At 43.9% G+C, this 22,602-nt stretch overlaps 1 protein-coding gene across 5 annotated transcripts in view; it reads right to left on the bottom strand.

Annotated features, from left to right (window-relative positions):
• gpsm1b (G protein signaling modulator 1b) overlaps positions 1 to 22,602 on the bottom strand; it is a 316,327-nt gene that overhangs the window by 214,041 nt on the left and 79,684 nt on the right. The window contains exon 1 of one of the 5 annotated variants that reach the window (XM_073052865.1): positions 19,335 to 19,724. The exons of the other annotated variants lie outside the window; for them this stretch is intronic. Coding sequence (XP_072908966.1) covers positions 19,335 to 19,498 — 164 coding nt within the window. The 5' untranslated portion in view covers positions 19,499 to 19,724. Of the gene's footprint in view, positions 1 to 19,334; positions 19,725 to 22,602 lie in introns of those variants that run through there. 5 annotated transcript variants of the gene reach the window in all.

Here is a 22,602-nt window from a genome sequence, read left to right as displayed (position 1 = left end):
GCCCACCCCTTCGTACAAACACAAACTTACAGTTCTGCAGGTCTTTGGGTACGCAGGTCGGGTGCTGCCCATGCTGCGAAGTGGGTATGAAGGCCAGGGCACCGAGCCTCTCGCGTAGTCTGCCCAGGACTGCTGCGGGTTCTTCCTCTTGCCCCCTTGGGGCTGGTATGAACTACCCGGGGACGACCAGGAGTGCGCCGTACACCAACTCGGCCGACGAAGCGTGTAGATCGTCTTTGGGCGCCGTGCGGATGCCGAGTAGGACCCAGGGAAGCTCGTCCACCCAGTTAGCTCCTCACAGGCAGGCCATGAGAGCCGACTTTAGGTGACGGTGGAAACGCTCCACTAGTTCGTTCGACTGTGGGTGGTAGGCAGTGGTGTGGTGCAGCTGTGTCCCCAAAAGGCTGGCCATAGCTGACCACAGGCTGGAGGTGAACTGGGCGCCTCTGTCGGAGGTAATGTGGGCCGGTACACCAAAGCGGGACACCCAGGTGGCAATCAGTGCCCGGGCACAAGATTCGGAGGTGGTGTCGGTGAGCGGGATCGCCTCTGGCCATCTTGTGAACCGGTCCACGATAGTCAAGAGGTGCCGTGCTCCATGCGACACTGGCAGGGGGCCCACGATATCCACGTGAATGTGGTCAAAACGCCGGTGGGTGGGGTGGAACTGCTGCGGCAGAGCTTTGGTGTGCCGCTGCACCTTGGCCGTCTGGCAGTGCATGCACGTTCTGGCCCATTCACTGACCTGCTTGCGGAGTCCGTGCCAAACGAACCGGTTGGCTACCAGCCGGACAGTTGTCCTGATGGAGGGGTGCGCTAAGTTATGAATGGAGTCGAAAACACAGTGCCGCCAGTTTGCCGGGACGACGGGACGGGACTGGCCGGTGGCGACGTTACAGAGTAGGGTCCTCTCACCTGGGCCTACGGGGAGGTCCTGGAGCTGCAAGCCGGAGACTGCGGTTCTGTAACTCGGGATCTCCTCGTCTGCCAGCTGCGCCTCTGCCAGCGCCTCAAAGTCTACCCCTTGGGAAAGGGCATGAATGTTAGGGTGAGAGAGCGCGTCCGCCACGACATTGTCCTTACCCGAGACGTGCCGGACATCCATCGTGTATTCAGAGATGTAGGACAGATGGCGCTGCTGGCAGGATGACCAGGGATCGGACACCTTCGTGAACGTAAAGGTAAGCGGCTTGTGGTCCGTGAACGCGGTGAAGGGCCTACCTTCTAGGAAGTACCTGAAATGCCGGATTGCCATGTATAGCGCCAACAGTTCCCGGTCGAAAGCACTGTATTTGAGCTCGGGTGGCCGCAGGTGTTTGCTGAAAAACGCCAGGGGTTGCCAGCGACCCTCGATGAGTTGTTCCAGCACCCCACCGACTGCCGTGTTAAATGTGTCCACTGTGAGGGCGGTAGGGACGTCCATTCTGGGGTGCACTAGCATCGCGGTGTTCACCAAGGCATCCTTCGTTTGAATGAAAGCGGCGGCAGACTCCTCGTCCCAGGCAATGTCCTTGCCCGGACCCGACAGCAGGGCGAACAGGGGTGCATGATTCGGGCAGCTGAAGGGAGGAAGCGGTGGTAGAAATTGACCATACCTACGAACTCCTGAAGGCCTTTGAGTGTGGTGGGTCGGGGGAAATGGCGGACCGCATCTACCTTAGTGGGCAGAGGGGTTGCCCCGTCTTTAGTAATCCTGTGGCCCAGGAAGTCAATGGTGTCGAGCCCGAACTGGCATTTGGCCAGGTTGATTGTTAGACCGTATTCACTCAGTCAGGCGTAGAGTTGATGGAGGTGGGACAGATGCTCCTGACGACTGCTGCTGGCTATGAGGATGTCGTCCAAATAGATGAATGCGAAGTCCAGGTCACGTCCCACTGCGTCCATCAACCGCTGGAACGTCTGTGCGGCATTCTTCAGGCTGAACGGCATACGGAGGAACTCGAAAAGGCCGAACGGGGTGATGAGAGCCGTTTTGAGGACGTCGTCCGGACGCATCGGGATTTGATGGTATCCTCAGACGAGGTCTACCTTGGAGAAGATCCGTGCGCCGTGCAGGTTTGCTGCAAAGTCCTGAATGTGCGGCACAGGGTAGCAGTCCGGTGTAGTAGCCTCATTCAGCCTGCGGTAGTCGCCGCACGGTCTCCAGCCCCCTGTCGCTTTGGGCACCATGGGCAGGGGGGAGGCCCATGGGCTGTCGGACCGCCGGATGATCCCCAATTCCTCCATCCTCTTGAACTCCTCCTTCACCAGTCGGAGCTTGTCTGGGGGAAGCCGCCGGGCGTGGAGGGGTGGTCCCTGGGTCGGGATGTGGTGTTGTATGCCGTTTCGGGGCATGGCTGCCGTGAACTGCGGTGCCAGAACCGATGGGAAATCCGCCAGGACTCTGGTGAAGTCGTTGTCGGACAGCGTGATGGAGCCGAGGTGTGGGGCTGGCAACTGGGCTTCTCCTAGGGAGAACGTCTGAAAGGTCTCGGTGTGGACCAGCCTCTGCCTCGGCAGGTCGACCAGTAGGCCGTGAGCCCGCAAAAAATCCGCGCCCAGAAGCGGTTGGGCTACGGCGGCCAGTGTGAAGTCCCACGTGAACCGGCTGGAGCCGAACTGTAGCTGCACCATACGGTTGCCGTAGGTCCTTACCGTGCTGCCGTTCACAGCCCTCAGGGGGGGGACCCGGTGCCCGGTTGCGGGTGTCATAACTCGTCGGAGGTAAGACGCTGATCTTGGCACCGGTGTCGACCAAAAAACGGCGTCCCGACCTCTTGTCCCACACATACAGGAGGCTAACCCAATGGCCAGCTGCCGTAGCCATCAGTGGCGGCTGGCCCTGGCGTTTCCCGGGAACTGGCAGGGCGGGCGACAATGGCGGGCTTCTGCGCCCCACCGCTGGTGGTAGAAACACCAGTGTTCGTTGGGCTCCCCACCCCTGCCTCTGGGGCTAGTGGGCTCCGCGGCCGGGCCTGGACTGGTTTGCTGCTGGGAGCGTGGCCCGTTGATCTGTGCGATGGACGCTCCACTCACCTTCTTGGCGTTCCACAGCAAGTCCGCCCGGGTTGCCACCTTCCGGGGATCGCTGAAATCCGCGTCGGACAGCAGCAGGCGTATGTCCTTGGGCAGCTGCTCCAGGAATGCCTGCTCAAACATGAGGCAGGGTTTGTGTCCGCCGGCCAGAGACAACATCTCATTCATTAAAGCCGATGGAGGTCTGTCTCCCAAATCATCCAGGGGCAGTAAACGGGCAGCCCACTCGCGCCGTGAGAGTCCGAAAGTCCTTAGGAGCAGGGCTTTGAATTCCGTGTACTTGCCGTCCGCCGGGGGAGACTGTACGAACTCCGCAACCTGGGCCGCTGTGTCCTGGTCGAGGGAGCTCACCACATAGTAGTAACGTGTGTCCTCTGAGGTTATCTGCCGAACGTGGAATTGGGCTTCTGCTTGCTGGAACCATAGGTGAGGTCGCAGCGTCCAGAAGCTTGGCAGTTTCAATGAAACCGCATGAACAGATGCGGCGTCGGTCATCTCCGGTCCAAAAATCGTTTGGACCGTCGGGGTCACCAATTGTAGCGGTGTGCTACATGCAGCGCTAAAATAACAACACGGAGTCGGTAAACTGCAATTAAAGATGATTTTATTCGAACTTCACAGCCTTGCTTTAAAGCCTCCCTCATCCCGCCCTCCCCGGGCGCGGATGCTCTAAGGGACACGTACTCACAAACCCCCGCAGGCTTTTCCCTTTGTTGCGGACCTGGCCTTTGTGCCTGCGCGTTGGCTATTTGTGAGCCGGTTCGAGTGCGCTAGGAAGTGGGTCGCCACAGTATTCTCTATCACTATTTTTATGTAGTGTTATGATCCCAGCCCCCTCCTTCCTGAGAATCGCAAGATCGCTATTAATTTGGGTCTTGGACCCAGGAAATGAGAGAGAATCCTCAGAGAGACAATGCAACGGATTTTGACCATTGTTTCTTGGAGACACCCTTGTGGATTGCGACTCTATACTACGTGCCAGCTATCAGGGCTACATAGACACCCTCGGGCAATGTTGGGTGGGGATTGTATCACCCCACCTTGATTGACATCTACAACTCTGCAAGTCAAGATAAAAAGGGGACTGCAGGAGGCAGTACCCTAGCGACGCACCAGAAGGAGACACCATCGCTCATCGCTCCCGTGATAACGGGAAGCTATTCGGAAGCCACGTGTGGTTCGTTTCCCCTAGCCTGGGGAACGAGTGGCTGATAACACCGAAAAGGACTTCGAACTGACAACGGGGAACCCACGTTCCCGATTCAACGATTTGAGTCCAAAAGGCTGGCAAGTTTATTTTTCTCACCCAAAAATCTCTCTCTCTCCAACACGTGAAACCCAGCGGTCCCCAAAAGGCAAAAAGCCTGCATGAACTCCAGAGACTTTGATATTTCCATCGGACAATATTTTTACCCCTAGACAAACGATAGAGCTACTTCTTATTGTTGATTATTACTATACCCGCGCTTTAGATTGAGTATTGACGACGTATATTATCTGAATGTTTGTATTAACCTTACTTTTGTGCCCCTTTATAAATAAAATGTTTAAAAATAGTACCATCAGACTTCAACGGACCTCTCTATCTTTGCTGGTAAGTGACCCAGTTATTTTTAAAGTAACTTATTTTTATAATTTTTATAACTTCTCTTCTAACATTTGTGTATCTATGCACTTTGTAATGCTACTGTGACACTGCAAGTTCCTCTGCAATGAATGAAGTATCTATCTCTGAGCACACTTCTGCTACCTGAACTGCTGTGGTATTTTGGTACATAACAAGTTCACAAAACATATTGTAGAAACAAAAAGTTCTGTACTTCAACTTCCTGGGTGTCAATATCTCTGAGAACCTAACCTGGATGCAACATATTGATGCAGCTATAAAGAATCAGAATCAAATTCAGGTTTAATATCACCGGCATAAGTCATGAAATTTGTTAACTTTGTGGCAGCAGTACAAATGCAATATAGAGCAGTACAATAATATAGAGAAAAAATAAACCAATTAAAGTATATATATCAGTATACTAAACAGGTAAACTCAAAATAATGCAAAAACAGAAATAAATGTGAGGTGGTGTTCATGGGTTCAATGTCCATTTAGGAATTGGATGGCAGAGGGGAAGAAGCTGGTCCTGAATTGCTGAGTGTGTGCCTTCAGGCTCCTGTACCTCCTACCCGACGGTAGCAATGGAAAGAGGGCATGTCCTGGGTGGTGGGTGTCCTTAAGGATGGAGGCTGCCTTCCTAAGGCACAGCTCCTCATGTAGCTGACTCATTTTACAATTTTCTGCATCTTACTTCATTTAATAGACACATATATACTTAATGTAATTCAGTTTTTTCTCTATATTTATCATGGATTTCTTTGCACCGCTGGCATAGGGGTAACAAATTTTAGGGCACATGCTGGCGATATTAAACCTGATTCTGATTTATAATTGGTTTCTCATTTCAGTCAATTCTTCTAGATTGTTTTATATCTTCAACCCTTGATAAAACATGTTTCCTCCTCCTGCTCTAACAATGCATGGAGCTGCAGTGACACAGTAGGTGTTATACTTTCATGACAAGGAAACAGATTATCTCAGATGGAATACATCAAGCACTAGATAAACCAATAACCATGCTTAAGAGCAAACACGAGGAAATCTGCAGATGCTGGAAATTCAAACAACAACACACACAAAATACTGGTGGAACACAGCAGGCCAGGCAGCATCTATAGGGAGAAGCGCTGTTGATGTTTCGGGCCGAGACCCTTCAGGTCCTGACGAAGGGTCTCGGCCCGAAACATCGACAGCGCTTCTCCCTATAGATGCTGCCTGGCCTACTGTGTTCCACCAGCATTTTGTGTGTGTTGTTACCATGCTTAAGATAATTTGTTTGACAGTTTTGGGTGTTATGTCTTTTAACTCCAAAACATACAACTAATTGCAAGAACAAGACAGCAGTCCAATATGTGAGTCTAACTTAATGCTTACTTTAAGCAAGGTGCACAAGTATCATGTGGCAGTGTGATGACTTGCGCAATTCACATATTTTTACATATAACCCATAATGAATTTAAAAAACAAGAACGAATTAATCAAATACATTTGCAATATCAAATAAAACAGAAATAATAAATACAAACACTTGCCTCCCTGCTTGGCTAGCAATTTCAACTCAGTACAGAATGCACCTCAACAGTAAACGATATAATAAACAACTATACAGACATCTGCAACATAGTAAATTTTAAATTGCCCCATTCAGGCCTGAAGATTTAATTGCTGCAGAGGATCCCTTATTCTTGTGGGATGACGTCTTTCCTGACAAGGTAGGTCACTCTGCTTAGCAGCTGAGACTAGTAACTGAAAATAATTTCAGGTTCTGGTGCCTCCTCTGTGGTGGTGGTTGTAGGAGTTGACTCAGATTGCAGGAAGTGGTTCTGACAGCACTGGACACCTTTTTCTGTTTCTAATTTGTGCATCTTAATCTTGGGAGGTGTTGAGTTTTGTTTATTTGGGCTACGTAGGCATTTAGTTGGGATGCTCACTTTCTCTGTTATAGGCATGCGTGCAAAAGGTAGGAGGTGGATATTGGGTATGAAAATGGCAGCCTTGTGTACTAAACGTGTTCAGAGAATGTAAAGTTGTTAAAAGAAAAATGTGTGTTGCTTGGACTTCCAGCATCTGCAAATTTTCTCTAAGTTTTAAAATCTTCTCTTTGCTATTTGACCATTAAATAAAAGGTACACCTTGCTCACTGCAATATTCTTTTATTAATCCTTCCATTGCTCCCTTTCTGATCTGATCTTTCCTCTTGGTTTTCTCATCCACAACATCATCTGGCAATGTTGTTGCGCGTGATGTTGTGCCTGTTGCATCATCTGACGAGTCCTCTGTTTTTGTATCTCCATTGTCTCCTTTCTTTTTTGGCCTTCCATTCATCTAACTGAGCTTTGTTCTTTGCATCTACTTTTACATTCAGCTTTTTATCTTTCACTTTAAGTTCATTCACTAACCTTAATGCACACAGAATAGGTTCTAGTTCTTTATACTCAAAAAAGCTGAATGCTTGCAACTTTCCTGAAGCTCTTTGAATTCTCTTCCAGCTTAAAACCAAGTGACATTTAACAAGAAACTGCCTGATTAACAGATAACGTTGCCTACAAACACTGTTGTAATTGGCCCACGCTTCATCTTAGCAGCAAGGTCTTTTGTTGGTCCAATATGCTTTCCAAGCAGAGGCACAAACGATAGCACCAGCAGCTCTTTTGGACAACGGTTCATGAGACAGTTGTGTCATCATCCAGTACCTTTCTTAATTCGATTTCAGTTGACTATTACAGGGGATATGGCATGCAAATCATGGATGGATCGCCAAACGAGTTGTAGTAGTGTCAGCCAGTTTTTTTAATGATTATCATCACCCGGTATTCACTGATTATGAACCAGTGAGTTCTTCTGTTTTCTACTTTCCTGTTTTACTTGATCATCTTTCCTTTTGCGAAGAAAACGAGCTGCTCCGAGAAAAAGAAAAACATGCTGCTGTTTTATTTCTACTCGATTGTTTCACTCTGCTTTTTTCAAACTTGAATGTCTCGCTGCGCTTCAACAGGCAAGTAATCATTCCAATTAGTTTTTAAAATACCTCATCGCCACAGTTATATTTTTGTAACTCCAAAACATACAACTAGTTGCAAGAAAACGACAAGAGTCCTAAATGTGAGCCTAACTTCATGTTTACTTTAAGCGAGGTGCACACGTATCATGTGGTAGTGTCAAGACATATGCAATTCATGTAACCCGTAATGAATTATGAAAACAAACAAGAATGCTTAATCAAACAATATATTTACAGTATTACTCAAATATTAAATACACAACAGGTGTGAAGAGTGGATTTTAGCTGTAAGGGGATTAACAAAAATCTCCAAGTTTTTCCTCGGTATTAAAAAATTTACTTTTACATCATATATGGAAAACTTGTACAGTATCTGTCAAAACAGGAATATACAAATTTTATGTGGAAGAACTAATACTGGATGAAAATTGACTGAATCGAAACTAAAATTGTCAAGTTACACCTTGTTAAAGATCACACAGAAATTCACATCACCATAGCAACTTGCAAACCCTGGCTCCAGACTGATTATAGATTTATTTAACTTTTCTACAAGATAAATAAATAATGGATGCACCAGTCAGTCCTCAGGATCTGCTTAGAAGAGGCATATTGGTGACGGGATAACTTCAAAGGAATGGTTCAAAATTAACGGTTAAAATTCATCAAAAGAATATCATGCCATGTACTAAATACTCTTCTAAGTGACTGCACTCGATTCAGCAAATAAGGCCAAGCCTGAGTTTACATTTTTAACCTCAAAAATAGTTCAGTTCATAATTACTGCTCCAAATTTTGTGAGCAGATCTTGGCTGTTTTGCTGTCCCATTTGTGGGTTCTCTCTCCCCCCAGGTTACTGGCAGGGTTCGCAACCAAAATAGTTCGCAAGTCAGAAACACAAAGAGATTCTGCAGGAGCACACATAAAATGCTGGAGGAACTCAGCAGGCCAGGCAGCATCTACAGAAAAAAGCACAGTCGACGTTTCGGACTGAAACCCTTTGGCAGGACCGGGGAGAAAAAGCTGAGTAGATTTGAAAGGTGGGGGGAGGTGACAGAGAAATGCCAGGCGATGGGTGAAACTTGGAAGGAAAGGGATGAAGCAAAGAGCTAGGAAGTTGATTGGTGAAAGAAAAAGGGGGGTGGAGCACAAGAGGGAGGCGATGGAGACAACATGAGAGAAGGAAAAGGAGATGGGAAATGGTGAGGGAGTGGGGGAGGGAGGCATTACTGGAAGTTTGAGAAAACGATGTTCATGCCATCAGGTTGGAGGCTACAGAAAATGGAGTACAAGGTGTTGCTACAGGTGCTGAATCACTTCAGCAACATGTACAAAATAAAATTTGTATGGAGGAACTCAGCAAGTCAGGCAGCATCTACGGCGGTGAAGAAACAGTTGACAGTTTAGGCTGAGAGCCTTCATCGGGACTCGTTCACAAGTCAGCAAAGCAACCACAGACCGAGTTCCCACATGGTAGAATATGTTTGCAGGGATGCAGTGTCCACAGGAATAGAAAGTCCAGGGAATGAGTTTCTACCTTGTTTTACCATTCTGAATAATAAAGCTGATATTAGCAAATTTAGCCCAAGCATATCTTGTTCTGATGAAAATTGATGAGTATTAACTGCTATTTATGGTTTTAAAAAGATCACAGCTACCAGTCCCATCAAGAGTGTCTTTGGACAAAATTCACTAAATGAACATCAATGTATCACCTATAATGTATTCCTTCTTAAGAGTCTATGCAGAAATTTTTCAGCAAGTGTGAAGAACTGTCATCTGCAGCAAGAAAATCCACCCTGTCTGTCTCCCAAAAGCTTGTTCCCAAGGGCTGTCACCTAAGCACTGGAGGACTTCAAGGAATAAAAAACAATTTTTGTTTCTTGTCTCACTACTATTCTCTTTTTGCCTTGCAAGTTCACTCCATTCCGCTTAATTATTATGACACAGGAGAAACCACACAGCTACCACTCTCTGAGTAAAGAAGTTCCCCCCTCGTATTACCCCTAAATTTTTGCCCCTTAACTACCGGTAATGTCCTCTTGTTTGAATCTCCCCTACTCTCGGTGGAAAAAGCCTATCCACATCAACTCTATCTATCCCCCTCATAATTTTAAATACCTCCATCAAGGGTAGTTTACAATTAACATTTAGCCGAGCAGGCACTTTTTGTTGAGGGAAGAAACGGGAGCACCAATGGAACATGCAAACTCCAGAAGGACATCCACAAATCAAAGATTTGTTTTAAAAATCAGCTTTATTTGGCACATGTCCATTGAAACAAAGTGAAGTGCATAATTTTTTTTACACCAAAAACCACCACAGTCCGAGGATACGCCAGGGCAACTTGCAAGTGTCCCCATGCTTCTGGCATAGATATACTGTACTGTGCAAAAGTCTTAGCCACCCTAGCTACATGCATGTGCCTACAACTTTTGCACAGTACTGTAGTATGCTCACAATTTGCTAACCTGTACATCTTTGGAATGTGCGAAGAAACCAGAGAACTGGAAGAAACTCACGTGGTCATGGGAGAACGTACAAACTCCTTACAGGCAACAGTGGGAATTGAACCCTGATCGCCGGCACTGCAAAGCTTTACGGTAACCACTATGAGACCATGCCATCCAGCAAGGATCCCAGAAGCTGCGAAACATCAGCATCAATTGACTGGGTGCATCAGCAATTCAATGCACAGGAGTACAAGAGGCTGCAGAGACAGTGGACTCTGCCTAATACAACATTGGTGCATTCCTCCCCATCATCAGTAGTATGAACAGAGAGAGCTGCAACAACTCTCAAAATCCCCCACTATCCAGGCCACGGCTATCCTCTCACAACCACCACTGGGCAGGTGGTGCAGAACCTGAAGTCCCACAAGGCCAAGTTCAAGACCAAGTTCCCTTCAACTGCACAGTTCTTGAAGTACCCTGCACGATGCTAATCACTACCTCAGTCTGGTAACACTTTAACCACATTGCACTCAAACAGACTTCGATTTTGCTTTGCTCCGATTATATTCTTTATTTGGTATTACTTCTGCTTTTTAAAAGAAGTTGTTTAGCAGATACTATGTGCCAGTGATGCTTCTACAATTAGTTTCTCAGTGCACCTTTGCATTTGTGTTCTTGTGCACTTGACTTTACCTTTGTTCTACCTTACACCCTATCAAAGACTTTACTTATTATTTTATTTTGGCATTTTTTTAAATAATCTGTAATATTCCTTAATACTCCACAGTTCTGGCAAAAATTGCTGGTGTGCAACATTAAACTTTGCTTCTCTCCACGTGTTCTGTCTGACCAATTGAGTGCATTGCACTGTTTATTTTTAATTTTCGGTTCAACAGTGTTTAAGTTTTGAGTTCACAGCCTCATTGACTTGAAACTTAACTACCTAAAAGACCACACAATGAGATGTTTATAGGAGTCTTAGTGGAACCCAAGCAGAAATATTTAATTAAAAGGGGATTACTTCGAAGTAGATGAGTTTTCCGTAGAATTTTGGACAGCTGTTTCATAATGCCATCAAATGTAATTTAATGTTAATGTTGCTTTCTAGTTTTTCTTATTGCTTCTGTCATAATACCATAAAAAAATAGGAGCAGAATTAGGCCATTTGGCCTGAGTATGCTCTGCCATTTCATCATGGCTGATCCAATTTTCCTATCAGCCCCAATCTCCCGTCTTCCCCCCCTATCTCTTCATGCCGACTAATCAAAAATCTGTCAACCTAGACCACAAGACCATAAGCCATAGGAGCAAAATTCGGCCATTTGAAATGAATGCTAACATTGTATTTGCATTCCTCATCACCGACTCAATCTGCAAGTTAACCTTTAGGGTGTTCTGCACAAGGACTCCCAAGTCCCTTTGCATCTCAGATTTTTAGATTTTCTCCCCATTTAGAAAATAGCCTGTACATTCATTTCTACTACCAAAGTACATGACCAAGCATTTTTCAACATTATATTTCTTTTGCCACTTTCTTGCCCATTCTCCTAATCTGTTTAAGTCCTTCTGCAGCCTACCTGTTTCCTCAACACTACCTGCCCCTCCACCAATCTTTGTATCCATCATCTGCAAACTTGGCAACAAAGCTTTCTATTCCAGCACCTAAATCACTGATATACAGCATAAAAAGAAGCAGACTCAACACCAACCTCCGCAGAACACCAGTAGTCAGTGGCAGCCAACCAGAAAAGTATACTTTTATTCCCACTCGTTGCCTCCTATGAATCAGCCAATGCTCTAACCATGCCAATAACTTTCCTGTAATACCATGGGCTCTTAACTTGGTAAGCAGTCTCATGTGTGACACCTTGTGAAAGGTCTTCTGAAAATTCAAACATACAACATCCACTGCATTTCCTTTATCTATCCTACTTGTCAACTCAAAGAATTCCAACAGGCAATATTTTCCCTTAAGGAAACCATGCCCCATCTTGTCCTGTGTTACCAAGTACTCCATAACCTCATCCCTAACAATTGACTCCAATGTCTTCCAACGTCTGACTGAGGTCAGGCTAAATGGTCTATAATTTCCTTGCTACTGCCTTCATCCTTTCTTAAAGAGTGGAATAACATTTGCAATTTCCAGTCCTGCGGAACCATGCCAGAGTCCAATGATTCTTGAAAGATCATTACTTTAGGAGATCTAGGCCTCATATGGAGCCAGTGATCATTAATGGAGAATGTGTGGAGCAGGTTAAGACCTACAAGTATCTGGGAGTACAGTTAGACGAGAAGCTAGACTGGACTGCCAACACAGATGCCTTGTGCAGGAAGGCACAGAGTCGACTGTACTTCCTAAGAAGGTTGGCGTCATTCAATGTCTGTAGTGAGATGCTGAAGATGTTCTATAGGTCAGTTGTGGAGAGCGTCCTCTTCTTTGTGGTGGCGTGTTGGGGAGGAAGCATTAAGAAGAGGGACGCCTCACGTCTTAATAAGCTGGTAAGGAAGGAGGGCTCTGTCGTGGGCAAAGTACTGGAGAGTTTAACATCGGTAGCTGAGCGAAGGGCGCTGAGTAGGCTACGGTCAATTATGGATAACTCTGAACATCCTCTACATAGCACCATCCAGAGACAGAGAAGCAGTTTCAGCGACAGGTTACTATCGATGCAATGCTCCTCAGACAGGATGAAGAGGTCAATACTCCCCAATGCCATTAGGCTTTATAATTCTACCGCCAGGACTTAAGAACTTTTTAAAAGCTATTACTAATGCTTTTTGAGATAGTGATTTAGATGCATATCATATTTTTTACTGAGTTAAGTATTGTATGTAATTAGTTTTGCTACAACAAGTGTATGGGACATTGGAAAAAGTTGAATTTCCCCATGGGGATGAATAAAGTATCTATCTATCTATCTACTAATGCCTCCACAATCTCTACTGCTAACACTTTCAGAACCCAAGGATGCAGTTCATCTGCTCCAGGTGACTTATGTGCCTTTAGATCTTTCAGCTTTTCGAGCACCTTCTCCCTTGCACTGGTAATTACACTCATTCTCTTCCCTCACACCCTTCAACACCTGGCTCATTGCTAGTGTCTTTCACAGTGATGACTGATGCAAAATACTCATTTAGTTCATCTGCCATCTCCTTGTCCCCCATTATTATTTCTCCGGCCTCATTTTCTAATGGTCCTACATCCACTCTCATCTCTTTTTATATATATTGCTTGAAAACTCCTCTCTCATACCACTGTAATTTCCTTTACTGAAATACTGCTACATCAGACTTTACTTTTTCCCTATCAAATTGCCCTATCAAAAAGCGGGGATGGGAACCAGAGTGTCAGAACAGATGTATGGGAGAAGGAAGAAAAAGACAGTAAAGTTCTTTGTACTGTTAGAGATAAACAGAGGAAGAGGTGGAGAATTTCTTAAATGCATTTATTTTAATGCTAGGAGAAAGATGGATGAGCTTAGAGCATGGATTGATACCTGAAAATATGATGTTGTAGCTATTAGTGAAAAATGGTTGCAGGAGGGGTGTGATTGGCAACTAAATATTCTTGGATTTCGTTGCTTCAGGTGTGATAGAATCGGAGGGACAAGAGTGGGAGGTGTTGCGTTGCTTGTCAGAGAAAATATTACAGCGGTGCTCTGGCAGGATAGATTAGAGGGCTTGTCTAGGGAGACTATTTGGGTGGAATTGAGGAATGGGAAAGGTGTAGTAACACTTATAGAGGTGTATTATAGACCACCTAATGGGGAGCGAGAATTGAAGGAGCAAATTTGCAAGGAGATAGCAGATATTTGTAGTAAGCACAGGGTCGTAATTGTGGACGATTTTAATTTTCCACAGGTAGACTGGGAAGCCCATACTGTAAAAGGGATGGATGGTTTGGAGTTTGTAAAATGTGTGCAGGATAGTTTTTTGCAGCAATACATAAAGGTACCGACCAGAGAAAGGGCACTGTTGGATCTTCTGTTAGGGAATGAAATAGGTCAAGTGATGGAAGTATGTATTGGGGAGCACTTCGGGTCCAGTGGTCACAATGCCATTAGTTTCAATATAATTATGGAGAAGGCTAGGACTGGACCCAGGGTTGAGATTTTTGATTGGAGAAAGGCTAACTTTGAGGAGATGCAAAAGGATTTAGAAGGAGTGGACTGGGACAATTTGTTTTATGGAAAGGATGTAATAAAGAAATGGAGGTCATTTAAAGGTGAAATTTTGAGGGTACAGAATCTTTATGTTCCTGTTAGGTTGAAAGGAAAGGTTAAAAGTTTGACAGAGCCATGGTTTTCAAGGGATATTGGAAACTTAGTTAGGAAAAAGAGAGATATCTACAATAAATATAGGCAGCATGGAGTAAATGAAGTGCTCGAGGAATATAAAGAATGTAAGAAGAGTCTAAAGAAAAAATTAGAAAAGCTAAAAGAAGATACAAGGTTGCTTTGGCAAGTAAAGTGAAAATAAATCCAAAGGGCTTCTACAGTTATATTAATAGCAAAAGGATAATGAGGGATAAAATTGGTCCCTTAGAGAATCAGAGTGGACAGCTATGTGTGGAGCCGAAAGAGATGGGGGACATTTTGAACAATTTCTTTTCCTCGGTATTCACTAAGGAGAAGGATATTGAATTGTGTAAGGTAAGGGAAACAAGTAGGGAAGTTATGGAAACTATGACAATTAAGGGGAGGAAGTACTGGCGCTTTTAAGGAATATAAAAGTGGATTAATCTCCGGGTCCTGACAGGATATTCCCTAGGACCTTCAGGGGGGTTAGTGTAGAAATAGGAGGGGCTCAGACAGAAATATTTCAAATGTCATTAGAAACGGGGATGGTGCCGGAGGATTGGCGTATTGCTCATGTGGTTCCATTGTTTAAAAAGTGTTCTAAGAGTAAACTTAGCAATTATAGGCCTGTCAGTTTGACATCAGTGGTGGGTAAATTAGTGGAAAGTATTCTTAGAGATGGTATATATAATTATCTGGATAGACAGGGTCTGATTAGGAACAGTCAACGTGGATTTGTGCGTGGAAGGTCATGCTTGACAAATCTTACTGAATTTTTTGAAGAGGTTACTTGGAAAGTTGACAAGGGTAAAGCAGTGGATGTTGTCTATATGGACTTCAGTAAGGCCTTTGACAAGGTTCCACACGGAAGGTTAGTTAGGAAGGTTCAATCGTTAGGTATTAATATTGAAGTAGTAAAATGGATTCAACAGTGGCTGGATGGGAGATGCCAGAGAGTAGTGGTGGATAACTGTTTGTCAGGTTGGAGGCCAGTGACTAGTGGTGTGCCTCAGGGATCTGTACTGGGTCCAATGTTGTTTGTCATATACATTAATGATCTGGATGATGGGGTGGTAAATTGGATTAGTAAGTATGCAGATGATACTAAGGTAGGTGGCATTGTGAATAATGAAGTAGGTTTTCAAAGCTTGCAGAGAGATTTAGGCCAGTTAGAAGAGTGGGCTGAATGATGGCAGATGGAGTTTAATGCTGATTAAGTGAGGTGCTACATTTTGGTAGGAATAATCCAAATAGGACATACATGGTAAATGGTAGGGCATTGAAGAATGCAGTAAAACAGGGTGATCTAGGAATAATGGCGCATAGTTCCCTGAAGGTGGATTCTCATGTGGATAGGGTGGTGAAGAAAGCTTTTGGTACGTTGGCCTTTATAAATCAGAGCATTGAGTATAGGAGTTGGGATGTAATGTTAAAATTGTACAAGGCATTGGTAAGGCTGAATTTGGAGTAATGTGTACAGTTCTGGTCACCGAATAATAGGAAAGATATCAACAAAATAGAGAGAGTACAGAGAAGATTTACTAGAATGTTACCCAAGTTTCAGCACCTAAGTTACAGGGAAAGATTGAACAAGTTAGGTCTTTATTCTATGGAGCGTAGAAGGTTGAGGGGGATAGACAGAGTTGACGTGGATAGGCTTTTTCCATTGAGAGTAGGGGAGATTCAAACAAGAGGACATGAGTTGAGACTTAAGGGGCAAAAGTTTAAGGGTAACATGAGGGGGAATTTCTTTACTCAGAGAGTGGTAGCTGGGTGGAATGAGCTTCCAGTAGAAGTGGTAGAGGCAGGTTCGGTATTGTCATTTAAAGCAAAATTGGATAGGTATATGGACAGGAAAGGAATGGAGGGTTATGGGCTGAGTGCAGGTCGATGGGACTAGGTGAGAGTAAGCGTTCGGCACGGACTAGAAGGACCGAGATGGCCTGTTTCCATGCTGTAATTGTTATATGGTTATATTTCAAGTTGAAATCAATCATATAGTGATCACTGCCACCTAAGGGTTCCTTTACTTCCCTAATTGCCTCTGGTTCATTACATAGAACCCAATCCACTATAGTTGATCCCCTAGTAGACTCAAACAACCAACTGCTCTAAAAAGCCAACTCATAGGCATTCAACAAACTCACTCTCTTGAGATCCATTACCAACCTGATTTTCTCAATCTACCTGCATGTTAAAATCTCCCATGACTACCATAACATTGCCCTTTTGACGTTCCTTTTCAATTTCCTGTTGTAATCTGTGGTTCACATCCCAGCTACTGTTGGCATGCCAGTATATTAATGCCATCAGGGTCCTTTTACCTTTGTAGTTTCTCAACTCAACTCAACTCACAAGGATTCAACATCTTCCAATCCTATGTCACATCTTCCTAATGATTTGATGCCATTCTTTACCAGCAGAGCCATGCCACTCCCTCTGCCTCTCTTCCTATCCTTCTGATACAACGTGTAACTTTGGACATTCTGCTCCTGACTTCAACCATCCTTCACCGATGCCCACAACATCAGACCCGACCATCTGTAAAAGTGCAACAAGATCATCCACCGTATTTTTTGTACTTCATGCATTAATATACAATATTGAGTACTGTATTTGCTACCCTTAATGCACTGATACTCAACCCTGCTGGCTGCAATTTTGTACTGTCATTTGCCTACCCTTCCTGTCAGTCTGACTGCATGCTATCATTGATTTTTTTAACCATCTATTCTAACCCAAATCCCATCACTCTGGTTCCCATCCCCCTGCCAAATTAGTTTAAACCCTCCCCAACAGCTCTAACAAACCTGCCCGCGAGAATTTTGGCCCCCTTAGGTTCAGGTGCAATCTGTCCCTTTTGTACAGGTCATACCTTCCCCAGAAAATCCAAGAACCTGAAGCTTCCTGCACCAGCTTCTCAGCTGTGCATTTATCTGCCAAATCATCCGGTTTCGACCCTCACTGGCATGTGGTACAGGTAGCGATCCAGGCAACCCTCTGCCTTAAATAAACAAAAAGACTTGGCCTCCACAGCTGTCTGTGGCAAAGAATTCCACAGATTCATCATCATTCATCAGAGATGCTTCCTCATCTCTGCTCTAAAATGACACCCCTCTTGTCTGAGGCTTTGCCTCTGATCTTAGACTCTCCCACCATAGGAAACATCCTCTTCACATCCACTCTATCAAGCCATTCACCATTTAATAGATTTCAATGAGGTCATCCCTCATTCTTCTGAATTCTAGTGAATACAGGCCCAGAGCCATTAATTGCTCTTCATATGACAAGTCATTCAATCATGGAATCATTTTCATGAATCTCCTTTGAACCCTCTCCAGTTTCAGCACTTCCTTTCTAAGACAAGGGATCCAAACCTGCTCACAATACTCCAAGTGAGGCCTCACCAGTGCTTTATTAAGTCTCCACATTACATCCTTGCTTTTATATTCTAGTCCTCTTGAAATGAATACATCACATTTGTCTTCCTCACCACAAGATCAACCTGCAAATTAACCTTTAGGAAATCCTGCACAAGAACTCCCGAGTCCCTTTGCACCTCAGTTGTTTGTATTTTCTCTCCACTTCGAAAATAGTCAACCTTTTCATTTCTTCTACAATTTATTAACTGCAATCAAACATGTCATCTTACATCTTTATCAGTGAAATTTTGCTTATCCATTTAACAAGGGAATTAAATTAGCAACATATTGCACTTCACTACAAAATTTAAAAAGGAAATCCAACATCTTAAAGCAGCATCATAGTTTGCAAACCTGTTACTTGGGGATGAGGAACAAAGCTTAAAAGGGAACCAATTTGTAACAGGGAGTCAACACCAGGAAAGCAAAAAAAAACCAAAAACAATAAATCTCCAGCAAATCGTCAAACTTCTCTTGTTTTCTTTGATTGAAATTCAAATTTTGAATTTATATTTTCTATAATCATTTACAGATAATCATAAACAAGAGATTCTACATATCTTGAGAAATACGCACAAAGTTCCAGAGGAACTCAGCAGGTCAGGCAGCATCTATGGAGAGGAATAAACACTTGACGTTTCAGGTCAAGAACCTTCATTAGGGTACAGCCAATTTCAGCTTTCACTACCTCACAGAAAATGAAGTAGGATATGCAGTAGTCCTGGCAACAGCTCTCTGAACAATATGCAAGGCAAAAGTCTCTCTGTACTTCGGTATGTGTGACAATAATAAATCAATTTACCAGATCAATTTAATTTAGTTCCCACTAACAGCAAAGTCAGAGATAACTGACATGTGTTGTTGACATTGAAGGCAGCCTGAATTTTGCCTTCAGGGAGAACTTCACTGGTTTTGTGAAATAATGTCATGAGATTTTGCAAGCTCCCCTGAGGCGGTCGAAAAACTCCAGTTTATGGCTTCATTTAAAATATGAAAGCAGCTATATCTCACATTGAAACATTCCATCCTGGATTGGCAGCATTTAACTTGGAATGTGGCTTAGGCTGTGATTTTCATGTGATTGTGGTTCCGATGGTCATGGCTCAAACTATGGGTTACATTCTCTGTTGCAGGATAAATACTTGGTGGTGATTTTATTTCCTGAAGATGTAGAACAGAGGAAAATCTATTGGTCATCCACAACAATGAACTGACTTTTCAAAGGGGATAGTGTAATAACACAGGTATATTTGCTCAAAGGCCGCTCTAATTCCAGGCAGCACAGTCTAATAACATGTCCTGTCTACATTTTGAAATGGAACGTATCTCTGGGAAGGTGAGAGGCAAAGAAACAGAGATTTTTTTTTTGTCAATAGAGTATGGGTTTTATTTTGTTGAAGCAATGGACAGTATTGGACAAGCTCTCAACGTGTACAAAGATTTCTGACCACAGAGTTTTGGACAGTGAGGGTTAAAAGAACACCACATGTTTTTTTTTCTTTTTTGTTACTTTAAATTGTGTAAAAATCAACTTACCTTTTCTTTTGCATGCTTTTAATTTTTTGGACATAAAACCACAACTCCAGGCCTACTGGCAGCAAGACAGCACGGGGCCTCGACCCAGAATGAATAAGCCTGCAAACGGCCATCTCAGCCATGTTGAAACCTAGGGGCTGTGTCTTTACATGTAGTATCGGCATAGTATTTCTCAAAAGACCAGTTTAGGAACAAGATCCAGACCTTGCCAAAAAAATAACAAAGCTATCTACTTGTTTTCACAGGTCCAAAATGAGACTGCTTTTTTAAAAATGAATAGCAAGCTCCCAAGACTGAAATACGAATCCGGAGTAATCTTCACAGAATTGACATTATTGTCCTTGCAGCTTGGAATGAGAGATTTGCAGCAAGGCAGACAATCCCCTGGAATAACACAGCTGTGCAGTAACAGCACTGCTGTCTGAGGTTCCCAACAGAGAGAATTCACTGCTCCAAAATTACAGAAAGCACAATGACATCTGTCACTGCACAGCTAACACTGCTAAAGAAATCCTCTGTAATTCAGAAAAGTGCCAGCATCAGCTTTCTATTCTTTAACCCCCAGGTTACTGTTAGGGAGCTCAAAACACAGAGAGCAATGCGAAATGTTTCCAGAAAGGTCAAATGAAACAAAATAAGCAATTGCTCTCAGCCCATTATTTTCCAAGAAGCGCCCTTTTCCAAAGATTGCACTTATGCACATTGTCAGACACTGCCCCACTGCATTGCTGATTTGGAGAAGGCTGTAGCGGGTTGTGGGTGGGGAGATGGTGAGGGCAAATAAAGTTCACCTGAAATGAGAGGCACGAACGGAATGAGATAAAATGAGCAGGAACTGGTAGACTGATTAACTACAAAATCCTATTATTTACCACAGGCAATCGCAGATGCGTGTGGCTCACTGCCTTTGAACAAGAGAGAAATCTTCAGTCAGGGTTGGCACGGTCACGAAGCAATCAGCGCAACGCTTTAAGATTGGGGTTCAACTCCCGAGGCTGCCCGTAAGGAATTAGTACATTCTCCCCATAACCGTGTGGATTACCTCCAGATGCTCTGGTTTCTTCTGCATTCCCAAGATGTATGGTTAGGGTTAATATGCTAGGTTAGCACTGGAAGCATGGCTTTATCTGCGGGCTGCCTGACACAATCTTCGTGGATTTGATGCAAATCTAACAATGTATTTCACTGTTTCTATGTTTCGATGTGACAAATAAAGCCAATACTTCTCTTTAAATCAAACATCTTCATCACGATTACTAGAAACACCACACCAGTTTATTCACTTGGTCAAGCGGTTTCAACCAGACTTTCTGATTACAAATGTTATGCTATTTGTAACTAAAAGATCAGAGGTTTAATTGATATCACAGGGACCTCAAAAGAGCCATCTGCTAAACAGTCTGCTTAATCAATGGTTCTATTTCAATCTACGTCATTCACACAGTGACATGCTGAATGGGCCAAGTATTTCCTTTAATAATGACATAAGTTAATTTTTTAATATTAAAATTCAGAGAATCTTATGCCTTCTGGACAGCAGCATCTTCTAAGGTACCATAGAATACTGATATTTGAAACAATAACTTTCTTACAATAATGTTCTCTATAAAGAGAGCTATGCACTGTAACATGGTTGTTAACACTGCTGTTGTGAATGTTAAAGTGAACACAAAGTATACTCAGTGGCCACTTTATTAGGTACATCAGCTCATTAATGCAAATATCTAATCAGCCAATTATGTGGCAGGAACTCAGTACGTAACAGCATGCAGACATGGTCAAGAGATTTAGTTGTTATTGAGACCAAACATCAGTGTATGGGGGGTGGGGGGGGGGGGGAAGTGATCTAAGTAACTTTGTGGAATCATCGTTGGTGCCAAACTGGGTGGTTTGAGTATCTCAGAAACTACTAATTTCCTGGGATTTTCGTGCACAACTACAGTCAGTAAGTTTACAGAGAATGGTGCAAAAAGTAAAAAGCATCCAGTAAGCAGTTCTGTGGGCGAAAATACCTTGTTAATGAGAAAGGCCAGAAGAGAATGGACAGACTGGTTCAAGCTGACAGGAAGGCAACAGTTACTTAAATAACACGCGTCATAACAGTGGTGTGCAGAAGAGCATCTCAAAACGCACATGTCAAACCTTGAAGTGGATGGGCTACAGCAGCAGAAGACATGACAGGTTCCACTCCTGTACCTAACAAATCGACCACTAAACGTATAAACATCAGTTGATAGAACTGGTGAACAAATACTTGCACTATTTTATTCAAGCTCAATGCCAGAATGAGGTGATTGCACGTATTACTGCAAAACTATCTATGTTGTGTTTCAAAGAGAGTGATCATATCAAATAAAGTCTGCTATTAACACTTTACATCTTGCAACCTCAGAGCTTTCAGGAGGTTCCTCAAACCTCCAGATGCCTGAGAGATGCAGCTTTCTTTCCTTCAGTAGCACACACACACCCACGCAATCACAACGCATTTCCAATATACTACATACATGCCAGCTTCAGACAACACTGTTTCAGTGCAATGCTACTCCACTGAGAGCAAGGTCCACACGGTACCTCAAAGTCACTGGATATCATTTTTTATACCGTCAACTGACTCAAGCATGCTTTAAAATGCAAGTTCACAAAGTTAGTGAAATCCAAAATGACTGCTGTACCACAAATTTAACCAAAAAAATGGAATAGTATTGTTAACAAAGCAATTAAAGTCAGTCAGTGTTGGTGCGTGGCCAAGTGGTTAAGGCGTTCGTCTAGTGATCTGAAGGTCACTAGTTCGAGCCTTGGCTGAGACTATGTGTACGTCCCTGAGCAAGTCACTTAACCACACATTGCTCTGCGATGACACCGGTGCCAAGCTGTATGGGTCCTAATGCCCTTCCCTTGGACAACATCGGTGGCATGGAGAAGGGGAGACTTGCAGCTTGGGCAACTGCCAGTCTTCCATTAAAAAAACCTTGCCCAGGCTTGCACCCTGGAAACTTCCCAAGGTGCAAATCCATGGTCTATCGAGACTAACGGAGGCCTACATACTACATACATAAAGTCAATCATTACCTTCTCATCCAAAGATTTCATCACATACCAACTAAAAGCCATTTATGTCAGATTTTTTTTAAATGGAGCAAGAGACACAAGTTTACACCATGTGATGTATTTGGAACATCCAGATTTCTAGATTTCAAATAGTGATGGGAACTAACACAACCATAAGACATAGGAGTAGAAGAAAAGCAGTTGAGGAGGAGATGGGCTA

This window comes from Hemitrygon akajei, chromosome 7, assembly GCF_048418815.1.
Source record: "Hemitrygon akajei chromosome 7, sHemAka1.3, whole genome shotgun sequence".
NCBI lineage: Eukaryota > Metazoa > Chordata > Chondrichthyes > Myliobatiformes > Dasyatidae > Hemitrygon > Hemitrygon akajei.
This window is presented reverse-complemented; position numbering and strand designations above follow the sequence as displayed.